The sequence below is a fragment of the Canis lupus genome, unplaced genomic scaffold (assembly GCF_048164855.1).
Source record: "Canis lupus baileyi unplaced genomic scaffold, mCanLup2.hap1 Scaffold_254, whole genome shotgun sequence".
Classification (NCBI taxonomy): domain Eukaryota; kingdom Metazoa; phylum Chordata; class Mammalia; order Carnivora; family Canidae; genus Canis; species Canis lupus.
In genome coordinates this window covers 60935-73944 of record NW_027326502.1, presented here as the reverse complement: position 1 = coordinate 73944, position 13010 = coordinate 60935, and the positions used below count along the sequence as shown (strand labels likewise).

General features: G+C 40.7%; 2 protein-coding genes across 10 annotated transcripts in view; one reads left to right on the top strand and one right to left on the bottom strand.

The window, feature by feature from the left end:
* The window catches only part of LOC140629781 (homeobox protein Mohawk-like), a 70105-nt gene that overhangs the window by 2364 nt on the left and 54731 nt on the right, over positions 1-13010 (top strand). For 3 of the 9 annotated variants that reach the window (XM_072819346.1, XM_072819348.1, XM_072819349.1), the window contains exons 2-5: positions 103-423; positions 2142-2301; positions 9868-10021; positions 10433-10768. In XM_072819346.1, coding sequence (XP_072675447.1) covers positions 182-423; positions 2142-2301; positions 9868-10021; positions 10433-10768 — 892 coding nt within the window. In that variant the 5' untranslated portion in view covers positions 103-181. Of the gene's footprint in view, positions 1-102; positions 424-2141; positions 2302-9867; positions 10022-10432; positions 10769-11821; positions 12589-13010 lie in introns of those variants that run through there. The other 6 variants (XM_072819344.1, XM_072819345.1, XM_072819343.1 and 3 more) reach the window with 4 other exon arrangements.
* The window catches only part of LOC140629782 (WW domain-containing adapter protein with coiled-coil-like), a 59562-nt gene continuing 57982 nt past the window's right edge, over positions 11431-13010 (bottom strand). Inside the window, exon 7 of the transcript XR_012027600.1 lies at positions 11431-11449. The gene's annotated coding sequence lies outside the window, so the exon portion shown is untranslated. The remainder of the gene's footprint in view (positions 11450-13010) is intronic.

The window sequence follows — 13010 nt, the reverse complement described above, 5'->3', positions numbered from 1 at the left end:
TCCCCTCGGCTCCCGGGCCCAGAGCCTCGGCCAAGCCCGGGGCTCGGGACGCGTTGGGCCGTGAGCACTGAGCGAGTAACGTGATGCATCTTCTTCGTCTAGAACCCGAGCCCTGCGGAGCTCCCGGCGGCCAGGCCTCGAGGCGCTGCGGCCGCGCGGCGCGCCCCTGCCAGCCCGCACCATGAACACCATCGTCTTCAACAAGCTCAGCGGCGCCGTGCTTTTTGAGGACCGCGGTGCTGCGGAGCGGGAACGGGGCAGCCGGCCCTATGGTGGCGTCCTGGACAGTGCCCACGCCCGCCCCGAGGTGGGCATTCCGGACGGCCCGCCCCTCAAGGACAACCTCGGCCTGAGACACCGGAGGACTGGGTACGCGCACCCTCCCGGGACCCCCGCCCGCCTGCAGCCGGGACAGTGGGAGCGGTGAGCGGCGCGGGGCGTGCAAGTGGCAGCCAGGCCCCTGGGTTAGAGACCCAGAGTCCCCGGGAGGGAAGGTCTCCGCCCCTGGTCTCGAGCATTAGTTTCTCGAAATATAGGGGAATCAGCTCATCAGGACAGCTCACAAGAGGCTTGTTGGAAAGTGAGAACACCTGGGACGGCCCCTCGGGCCCCGATACCTGCATCTCAGGGTGGGGGCTGCCTGCCCCGCTCCGGCCCACGGGTGCAGACGCGGCTGAGAGCTAGGCAGAGGGGGCTGAGCGCGATGCCAAGGAACAGGGCAGGGCCAAGCGGTCAGGGCGTCCCGGGTCAGGCCGGCCCCGTGGCCTTCCCCATCTTCTGTCGCGACGGGGCCTCGGAGCTGCCTCGAAGGTGTTGGCAAGGTCGCCAATGCGCGGGGCGCCCTGGGCGCGGGCGCGGGCGCGCGCGGCTCGGCGGGGCCCGCTGCGAGCCCGGGCGGGGGGGGGGGGTGGAGGCGGCCGGCCTGCCGCGCCGGGTTTCGGCTTGGTGGGGTGAGGGGCCGCTGCGGAGCGGGAACTCGCGGGTGGGCCGGCAGCTCCCTCCGGCTGCCGAGGCGTCGCGGCGGCTCCCCGAGCGCCCCGCGGGAGAGGGGCGGCCGTCCTGGCCGTCTCCACCTGAAAGATTGCATCAGCTGCTTGCTCTGCGGCGTTGCTGGTTAGTGAAATAGAGATTAGGTTTCGTGGAAATATCACTACCAGTCCTTTCGCGTTGAGTTGCACTTCAAAGTGTTTCAGGAGGCGAAAGTCCTGGAAGCTGCGGCGCAGGCGCGCGACCGTCCCGGAGCCGCAGGGCGCGGCGCGCGGCGACACCTCCCGGAGCCGCCGGGGAGCGCAGCGCCGAAGCCTCCTAGGGCTCCGCGCTGCTTCAGCCTCTTCCCTCCCTTTTTGAACGTGCTTTTTGCTCAGGGACCGAGCTTTCCATACCTTTTAAAGTCTCCCTTCAGTCGGGAAAAGGCCCCTGGGGTGGTGTGTGTGTGTGGGGGGGGGGGGGGGGTTAAGGTTCTGCGTCCTTCCTCCACAAACACTTGCGTGGAGAATTTCCCCTTTGTCCAGAGGATCAAAGAAAATAGCTCCGTGGGAAAGAGCGGGGGCTGCAGGACCGCCAGCATCCCTTGCTCTATTCCCGCCGTCCAGTGGTTGAGCTCGGGAAGCTCCCGAGAGGCGGGAGAGGCAGGCGTGAGCTCCCCACGGGAACGTTCGAGAGCTGGCAGCACCCTGACCGGGCCCATCCCTAGGGCGGGCGCGGGCGCGGGCGCGGGCGCGGGGGAGAGGGGCCGGCCCCGCTGCGAGATCCGGAGCCTAAATACCATTTTCCCTCAGGTCGCTTAACAACCGTCCGGTCCCCTCCAGCTCTAGGCGCTGGCCGCTGGCCAAGCTCTCCCGCCTTTCAAGACAGTGTCCTTGCCGCCACGTGCCCCTGGCGGCAAGCAGGCCATTTCAAAGCGAGATGCGCGTTAGTGCGGCTCCGTCCCTGCCTCACCTCCGCTGGCGGGCGCGGGGCGGGCGCGTCCCTCGGAGCCCGACGCCCCCGAGAGCGGGCCGCGCGGCCTACGGCGCCCAGGCGTCCAGGCGTCCAGGCGTCCAGGCGCGGGGGGCCCCGGGGCCCCGGGGACAGCGGCCGGGCGGCGCCGCTCACCCGGGCCGCCCCCTCCCCCCTCCCCCTCCCCCTCCCCCGATGCTCAGGGCCAGGCAGAACGGCGGGAAGGTGAGGCACAAGCGGCAGGCCCTGCAAGACATGGCGCGGCCCCTGAAGCAGTGGCTCTACAAGCACCGTGACAACCCGTACCCCACCAAGACTGAGAAGATCCTCTTGGCGCTCGGCTCGCAGATGACGCTCGTGCAGGTAACGGCGGCCGAGGAGCCGGCCCGCGGCGTGTTTGCGCCAACCCCCGCCTGACGCCTCCCGAGGCGAGCCGGTGGGACGGGGCCGGCGGAGGCCCGTCCTGGGGCTCGGGCTCCTGCCCTGGGTCTCCCCTCAATCTGAGCTGTCGATTCAGTGCTCGTGCTCGATGCAGGAGGGACGCGTGGTGCTTTGTGAAGGAGGGAGGTGAAAAGTCACCTGCGAGTTATGACAAGGTGCCATGCATAGATGGGTAGGATGGGACGACCTGCAGTGATTTTCAGACGTGAGCGTGCATCAGAGTCGCCTGGAGGACTTGTTCAAACCCACACTGCTAGGCCCCACACGGGAGTTTCTGATTCAGGGGTAGGTCTGGAGTGGGGTCAATTATTTGCATTTCTAACAAGTTTTCAGGATACTAAAGTTGCTGGCCCTGGCTGAAACTTTGAGAACCGTGTACAAACAAAGGCACTACACATTAGGGCCCCACATGAAAGGTCGATTACAGGCTGACTTTCAGAATTACCTTGACTAATAGAGCCAAGAGATGGAGAGGAAGAGCAAGAGGTGGATTTTTTAAAATTTAATTTAATTGTATTTATTTTATTAAGTAAGAGGCATCCCGAGCATTAGCTAGAATCCACACAATTTTGCTGCTGGTATCTTTCTACTGGGGTTGAGAAGAGGCCAATTTCAAGTGGTTGGTTTACCACTTTGTTAAGTGCAGAGAAAGGGTGCAGGTTTGTTTCTTCTCTAGTGAACAACACTTCTTTATATTTGACTTTTCCGTACGTAATCTTACTTGATATTCCCCCAAAATATGGTGAGTTAGAGCAGTAATGAGCATTTTACAGGTGATGTGACCAAGGCACTGTGGCAGTTAAATGTTACTAAGGGATAGAAGTAGTCTTGGAAATAATGTAATTCCAGATCAAATGCTCTTTCCAACGCACCACAGACTTCTTTAATAAGTGTGGTGACATGAACTTTTATACATGCAAACAGAACAAATTTATTCAGAAACAGGAGGAGGAGGTAAGTGAGCTGAGAAGTTTCATGTATGATAGTAGCAACTACATTACTGCATTTGTGAAGTTTTGGTCATTCCATTAAATTTATAGTGAGGGAGGCCCCAAATAAAAGATAATACTTAACTACTAGATAAAATAAAACTTGCTTTCCAGAGTATTGAAGGTTGACATTTTAGGAATTGCTGGAAAGTTTGACAAAGCATGAAAGTTGACTTGTATTCAAGCTTATTAAAACTATAATATGCATTTGTCTGCTTATATTCAGAATACAATTGTAGAGAATAACATCTGTTTTGCTTCATGTTAACAGGCAATAGTATTAATAGTGATTTGCTGTAGCACTGGAGGGGAAAATTTATTTAGTGTTCTTGGCTCAGTATCTGTTTAACATAAAACTATGAATTTTCAGTGATTCTAGTCAGAAAAACTTGACTCGTGAAAATAAATACATATGCTCAAATTTCAGTTTAAACAGGTATGCTATTTATTTTGAAAATACACTAGTTTATAGAACTATTTGAATACTTCACAATGATGTCAGCAATAAAACATTAGATTAATTTGGTATATCATACAGTTCCATACTTAATGCTTGCCGTCCTTTTATACGGAAAGCATATGGCATATTTAGACTTTTTTTAATTATGAAAAGTAACATTGTCATTAGCAGAGACATTTAAAGTTTTGTGTACAATAGTACTGTTGAGTTGCAATGCAAGCAGTCATAATTTTAATACAGAACCAAATTATTTTCTACCTATAATGATAGCTCAAATGCAAATAACCATTCTTTCTGCATTAAGAGCTTGGTAACTCTATTATGGTTTTCTAATTATACTTTATATTTTCATTGTATTTTCTTTCTCTTACACTAGTCCTCAGAAAATAAAAATGCACAAAATTATTTGATTTTTAAGTGAAGCGAAGATAATTACTTATAATAATAAGTGATTCCTGCTTAATGATTTTCAAATTTTTATAGCAAATGAAGTTGGTTTCTGGAACTTTATAGTGATTAACAGAAAAAATAAAAATGTGTGGAATAGGCAAGGGACTTTAAGTATAATAATCCAATTTTGGTCCAGTTATTTTCAATGAGGCATAATAAGATATCCATGTAAGAATATCTGTATATATATGTGTGTGTGTGTGTATGTATACATACGTATCTATCTACAGCTGACCCTTGAACAACCCAAGAGTTAGAGATACCAACCCTCCTGCAAGTCAAAAATCTATATATAGCTTTGACTTCCCAAAAACTTAACTACTAATAACCTGCTGTTGACTGGAAGCCTCATCAATGACATGAACAGTCGATAGAAACATATTTTGTGTGTTATACATATCATATACCATACTCTTATAATGAAGTGACCTAGAGAAATTAAAATATTAGTAAGAAAATTATAAGGAAGAGAAAATACATTTACAATAGTACTGATTTGGTGAAAAAAAAAAATCTGTGCATAAGTGGTTCCATGCAGTTCAAACCTGTGTTGTGCAAGGGTCAGCTGCACTTATATTGCATTGTATGGGGGAGTTTGTGAAAGTCAGACATACATTCAACATTCAAGCAAATTCTGACTCTCTGGGAAACCAAATAAATTATGTAAATACTTTACACTTCTGGAGGAAAAATAGAAAGCTATGGGCTGAATAAAGCTTTTGATCTCTGCAAATTAGAGCCCTATTTAATGAATCACGTTCTCCCAGTGAACAAATTTCTACTGTGGAGTCAGGTTTCTTGAGAATAGTGATCATGTCTTTTTCATCTTCACACTCCCCATGTTATCCAGCACTGTATTTTCCATAAACTGTTCATACATGTTTGTAGAGTGAATAGGTTCTTTTGGGGAATACCGCTATAATCACCATGTGGCTTTCCAAAGTATCATTTTGAAAACTAGAGAATGTCTTGAAATCTTATAGATATTCTAGTTTTTAAATCCATTCCATTGAATACACAGGGAGCAGCTCATTATCCTTAATGCTATATGATGGTTCCATACAACGGCATGAATGTAACTCATTTTATCATCTTCAGTATGTCTGGAAATATGTCATATTTTTAATGTCTGTGAATAAATATGGGGTGTTCCCCTTATTTCTAGTTCCAAACTCCTATTTCTTGTTTATTGCAGTACCTTCTGTCTCTGTTTCTATAACTGATGTTAATAAGCAATTAACATAACTTTTATTCCTTAACTATTAGAGTGTCTTGTATTTTGACAATTTCCTTCACATTTAACATTTTCCTTTTGGCTGTGTATCAGGCCATTAAGCTTTCCATAAAACATATTTTTGCTTTGTTTTGTTACTCTTAAATTGATAAGGAAGAACATAAAACCTGGTCAGCAGTCCCACTAAACCTAGAAGCATAGAATTGAAACTTTAGTGGAGGAAATGTTTTTAGCACCTCAAAAGGTACTTTTTCTGATAAATAGAAGCACTAAGGACATTAATCTACACTTATATTTTATTTATCCCTGACAAATGAAGCTAAAAGAGTTCTTTGTTGTTAACCTGACATCTTACTACCTAATGAGATATACACATTTCCATAAAATTAACAGGTAGTGTGTGTGTGTGTGTGTGTGTGTGTGTGTACTTTAACCAACCAAAATATTCCATTGTGCTTAATCTCTGTGGCTGCCCATTGCTTAAACATTATAAAAAATATACTCTGTATTATCAAAATGTGAAGAGCTTTATTGTGGAATGACATAAAGTGGCATGCATTTAGGGTTTATATTATTGTAGGATATAGAGCATACTGCAGAATAATTGCCTTGGAAGAAGTTTTTCAGAGAAGGACAGATGGGTGCTATATCTGGTTTCAGTGTTGCCCATTGTTCATGTGTATATATTTTAAAACATAGTTATTATATTTTTTCTGGATTATAAGAGTGAACTGTCTCCTTGAGTTGACTTCTTTCATGATCCCAATGCAGAGTGCAATGCACATTGAGCTTGAGATTATGTTTAATGATTGGGTGTTAATGTTTCCTTTACTTATAGAAGTTTCACATTTCTATGATAATGGCTAAACATACCAATGCACCATTGATTAAAACTGCTCTGTTCTAAGATTTTGCCCCTTCTGTTGACATAACTCCATTTTTGCTTGGTGAGTGCTTCTGCCGAAATATGTATGTAGTTATCAACTGCAAGGATTATAGCAACTGTTAAATTTTCAACAAAATTTCAAATTGGTCTTTCTACATTATTCCAAGTGTTATACTATATGGAATAGAAATGAGGTTGTCAATATTTCAGTTGGGTAACTCAGAATAAGTTTTTTAATTCTGTATGTTCAAAGGTGGACAGATGCTGGCTTATCCCTTTGGGTTTACTATAATGATTGCTCTGTCAATACGATGAATGTAAACACCTTGGTTAAAGTAGGGATGAAAATTACTAGTTTTTCTCTTCCAACTTCTAGATATTTGGTTCTCCAAGTTTTCACTATAAAATACCTTGTTTCTTAAGCTCTGAGTTTGACATCAAAATGATGTTGCAGAACCTATCCATAGTAAGGAGGCCTGTTTCGTGTAAAATAGAATTTAATGAGATTTGCATGACAACCTGAAGGAATCCATAGTAAGTTGAAGGTAGAAAAATCTGAACTGGTATTTTTACCTTCTGTGAAACAGATGGAGTTTGCATTAGTGCATCAGGACCAAAAAAAAAAAAAAAAAAAAAAGAAAAAGAAAAGAAAAGAAAAACAGTATTTATGCAAATTTGTTAACCAACTGTTTGCTGTTTACATGACAATGCAAGCAGATATTAAACACCTTAAATTGTACAGTAAATTTCTAGTGATAAAGTACTGGCAGAGTGAATATATTAGCAGATTGCTTGCCAGTCAAACTTATGAAATCAGGTTACAGACAGCTCATCTTAGATATCAGCAGACCTTTTTGGAAAATCTTCTAACATGTGATAAATATATTATGGTAAGAACTAATTATATAAAACATAAAAAGGATATGACCCCTGTATTTGAAAAACTGTAATCCCACCATGATATTCAAAGGTCCCAATTTTTGTATGTTAGAATTATAGTCTTAATGTCCTTGGAAATTAGAAGGCCATTGCATTTAAATAAAAATATGCAGAGTCACGTAAGAATTGGATTACACTGTACTATATGATGGTTGTGCTAAAGTTTAAGACATAAACACACATGTCTGATTGCCCCAAAAGGGCAGTGGTCAAAAGCAGAAGGTAGATTAGTACCAACTATAAAAGGAATAAATTAACACTTCTGTAGGAGAGCTTAGACTGTATTTCACAGATCTTAGTTTTTAGAGTTGGCAAGGATGTTAGGAACCATCTAATGCATTTTATAGATGAAGGGTTTGAAGTTCAGAAAAGTTAAGTGACTTCTGTAGATTCACACTTGATTTTGGCAAATTCAGAATAGGAAAACATTATGCCACAGTTATAGGATAACAAGATATTGATGAGGATTTGAAGAAGTCAAGCAATTAAATCATAATGGTACATCAACACTTGAAGTTGATGGTGATGGTTAAGATTCATTCAAGTGCATAGAATGGAAGATAGAGAAATCCAGAAAAAAAAAGTTCTAAAATTCCCAGTTACTACTAACAAAAACCTGAATAAATACTTCGGCTATGACTTGGAGAGTAGAGGAAGGTTTGAAGACTAGACCAGGCATTTTGTGCTTCCATAGTAAATGTTCACCCATGTATTTCAGTTAATACATAGTTCCACACTAATCCTTCCATATGCGCAGGGACGAAGTTTATCCTAATATTTAACATTCCTAGCACTGACCACCATAGCTAGAGCACAAGAACTACTCAATGTATATTTATTGAATGAGTATTTGCAGAAGGTGTCTGTCTAGAGGTTGGAGAAGACTAAAAAAATTGAAGCCATATTAAATCATAGTATAATAGCACAACTTGATAGGAAGAGGGCTTGATAAAAACTAAAACTTCTGGAATGCCATGGTGAGTTATTACATCAATGCACATAAATTTAAGGGGACAGTTATTACTTAAGACTCAAAGGTAATTAATATTGGATATATATTACCTATGATATATTTTCTGTATATATGTGTGTGTGCATGTGTATGTGTGTGTATGTAAATTGGGAAAAACCACCATGTTTTAAAAACTTGTAGAGTCAAAGAGGAAAAAAATGTAGTTCTGTTTTTTTAAAAAGTAGGATTCACCATAGGCCCATTCAATAATTATGTCTTGAGAAATATGTAAAAATTGTAGGTTTATATTATTAATCTCTAAAAAAAAAAAGAAACTTCCAACGTAAGCACTGCCACACAAACTATTGTTGTAATGTGGACTCATGTTCTAGAAAAAAATTGGCAGAAAGACGTAATTCTCTTTCCATATATCATTCTTTTAAAAGCAAATATTGGCCCTTTGGGTTATTTACATATATTTTTTCCTGATGATAGCCAGATATTTTCAAGGAAATCTCAAGCACCATTCTAACTTCCAGAAATACAATAGTATCTATTAAAAAGAAATGGAAGTAACTTTCTTTTGTTTTGCAGTGTTTGTTTCTTTGCATTCAGCTATTTTCTTTGGAAGCATTTGACTTTCAACTTAAAGCTGAGTGTTAAAAAAAAAAAAAAAGCTGAGTGTTATTGGCATTTCTCTCTCTCTACTTCTCTGATTGCTGTATCTGACTGCTGTGCTAGTTTCTCTGTTATAATTCTGTCTCTTTGATCTCTGGAGGTTTCCAGGGTTTGGTCTTCAGCCATCTCCCTGACTACTCAAAGCTGCCGCCGACACTTCTGTGCATTTGACCCACATCTGATTTTCTTCTCCCTTGAGTCTCAGATATCATTTTTGCTTTCTTCCTTCACATCTCACCTGTATGCTTTTCCAGTACCTCAGACTAATCATTCCCTAAACCAAGCACATCATTTCACCCATAAACAGTTCTACTTTCCTTCTCAAAATGGCATTGTCCTTCTCTTGGTTACAAAGGAATGGCTCAAGGTCATTTTTAACTCTTTCCCTCTTCCTCACCCACCACAATGTCTCTGGAATTTGACTTATATTTGTTCTCAAGTCCTCTTTATTGGGAACACACTTTCCTACCCATTATACCTGACACACTCCTTCAATGTTTCACTTAATTCCTCATGAAGTCTTAAGTCATACATGAAAGTAACCCCTTCTTCCTTTGGATTCCTGTATCATTTTATTTTAATGCCTCTTAAGCCATTCAATCACATTCTTTCCTATACTAAAGTTATTTGTACACTATCCTACCTCTTACTAGACTGAGCATTTGATGGCAAAGCCTGTTCTTTTTTTAATTATTATTATTCCTAGAACACAGTAGGTGCTCAGTCTCTGTAGTAAGTGCTCAGCATTTGTTGAATGAATGAATGAATGTCTAGTACTATTGCATTCTGAGAATATTTAATGATCAGAGATACTGTGAGAGGCTTAGGTCCCTTGTGGGAAAGTAATATGTGATGGGTAATATTTTTTGTTTTGTTAATTGAAAAATAAAACTTTTTTAGGTGTCAAATTGGTTTGCTAATGCAAGACGTCGGCTTAAGAATACCGTTCGACAGCCAGATTTAAGCTGGGCTTTACGAATAAAACTGTACAACAAGTATGTTCAAGGAAACGCTGAGCGACTTAGTGTAAGCAGCGATGATTCATGTTCTGAAGGTTTGTTAATATTTTTATTTTGCTTTCCCTCTATTAATAAGAAGTTCACCCCAAGTGCTGTTTTTTAAGGTTGACTCCACTAAATATGATGGTACTCTAATGATTCTTTTTTATTGCGTGAAGTAACTTCATTTTTACAATTCTATAAATGACCAACAGAATATGGCTGCTTCCTCTTGTTTATAGATTTATCATGTGTCAGAATAACATTTTCTGTGAAATTCGTTAAAATTAAGATACCATAGGGAGAGATTACATAGATTCCTGCTTCCTTTCCCTAAAAATTAACCTGGGGTATCAAAGACAATTTAATATACTTTAAATATTCTTTATTTATGTATATATTTAATGATTGACTATAACAGGGAATAGTATATGTAAGTACTACCTATTGGTATTTTTCTCCCTTAGATGGAGAAAATCCTCCAAGAAACCACATAAATGAAGGGGGCTATAATAATCCAGTTCATCATCCTGTGACTAAAAGTGAAAGCTCAGTCATAAAAGCTGGAGTGAGGCCAGAGTCACAGGCCAGTGAGGACTACGTATCACCCCCCGAATACAAGAGCAGCTTATTGAATCGTTACCTTAACGACTCCTTGAGACATGTCATGGCCACAAATGCTGCCATGATGGGAAAGACAAGGCAAAGAAACCATTCGGGATCTTTTAGTTCCAATGAATTTGAGGAAGAATTGGTGTCTCCCTCATCATCAGAAACCGAAGGCAACTTTGTCTACCGTACAGGTAAGTCTGTGCTTTTCATGACACCTTGTTTAAAATAGAACTAAAACTGCAGCAAATTCAACAGGTATAATGGCATGATCTTTACTGCTTTTATAAGAGATTATTCACATATAGCTCATAATTTAATTTGAAAGCTTTTGTTTTGTTTTTAATTACCAGATGTACTTGTTAGTAGATGATGGTCTACTTGGGTTTTTCACTCTTAGTAATAAAGATGAGAATTTTCATTCTTAATGCTCATTTTTAATCTCAATGATATACATTCTTGGAGGAGGAATGCCCTGAATTATAGCCAGCCATGCAAACACTTTGTGTTCCATCTTTTCTCTTAAATTCTTTGATTGCTAATAGTGATGGAAAATGAACACAAATTAGCTTGGGTGCCAAGACTCATGTGAAGGAAAAGTGTAGATCGGGCTTAAATTGCTTTGGAAATTTTACTTTTATTCCTGGAAAGCACAAGTAAGACTGATAAATAGCTTTGAAATTTTTACTTTTATTCCAAAAATTATGAATTGATTTCTGCCTGTCCGGAACTTTCTGATGGAGTAGTGAGTTTGGTAAAAATTTCTATCTTCACTTCAGTTTCCAGAGTTTTGCTCGTAAAGAGTGTGTTTGAGCAAGTTGCTTCAGAACAAAGGATATGTGTGACCTACATCTGGTGCAGATAGAGTCCAGATCCTGAAAATGCCAACAAATGAGATTTAGAAATTTTAGAGTTGGAAATAACTTTAGAAAGCATCTAGTCCTGCCATGTTATATCATAGATAAGAAAACCCAGACCAAAAACACAAGTTAATAACTCTTCTCCGGATCAGTAGTGCAGCTTAGCCTGTGTAAGGGGTAGGAGGAACATAACTACTACAAGACTATGATAACTCTTAATTATTACATATACTGCCACAATTCATTTATTGAGCAATTATGATATTCTAGGCCCTCTGCTAAACACTACACAAATGATACTGAGTGTAGTCCTTGTAAGGAGCTTGATATGTGGGCAATAGGTCTTTATAAAAGAATTACATTTGGTCTGTTTAATATACCTTTCAGATTATTTAACTGGAAATCTTCAAGTGTCTACAAATGTGTACAAGATATATTATCTGTGGGACACCTGGGTGGCTCAGCGGTTAAGTGTCTGCCTTCAGCTCAGGGCATGATCCTGGAGTTCCGGGATCAAGTTCCACATCGGGCTCCCTGCAGGGAGCCTGCTCCTCCCTCTGCCTGTGTCTCTGCCTCTCTCTCTGTGTGTCTCTCATGAATAAATAAAGAAATAATCTTTTTAAAAAAAGATATATTATCTGTAAGGATTCAGAGAAAATCTCAATACATTTTTAAAGACTTAACTTCACTTTCTGTTTGCATCTCCAACTTCAAGGTTGAAAACAACTCCAAATGCTCTGACATACAAAATTAGTCTTGTAAGTAATAATTGGGTCTAGTAAGAAGTAAAAGATGAAATAAAGACTATTTAGCTAATAAAAAAAATTTTTTTAATTACATACTAACATCTAACTAATGTGACCAGAGCAGAACTTGGAGATAATTCAGAGCTTCATTAATTTTATTTACAGAGATAGAAAGGGATAGGACGTCAAAATGTGCAAGTACAGATAATTGAAAAAAGAATAAAAATAAAATGAAAAAGTTAACATGGAAAGCTGAAAAATAAATTAAGAGTTGACTCTGAAAGCAATACTAAAAGAAACAGGTAAAACTTGGCAGAGATTAAAGTTGGAAATGAGAAAGGAGATATAGCAATCAATATATAGTCATTAAAAATATTTTTTAAAATTGTGGTGTATTATGCACAGTTATTTGACAATATACTATATATAAATGTGCAGATGAAATGAATTGGTAATATCCACATGAAGTAAATTATAAAATTACAATGAGAAAAGTTATAAATGATCACTAATTCAGGGAAAGTCAAGGATTTTAGTAAACCCTGTTCCCAAAACATATGATTTGATAGATTTGTTGGATTTTTTTCCCCAAACTTTGAAGAAATAATTAATTCTCATCCTTCATGCATTTTTCTGGAACATATAAAAATATGGGAAGTATGTCAGTTTTTAAAAATGTAAATGTTATTCTAATCCAAAGCTAGATTAGAATAGCATAAAAATCAACATTTTTATTTATAATACTGATAGTGACTTTAAAGCAACATGAGAAATATTGATAGCATAAGGTTAAGTGGAAAACAATTTAAAATTGTGGAAACATTGAATGC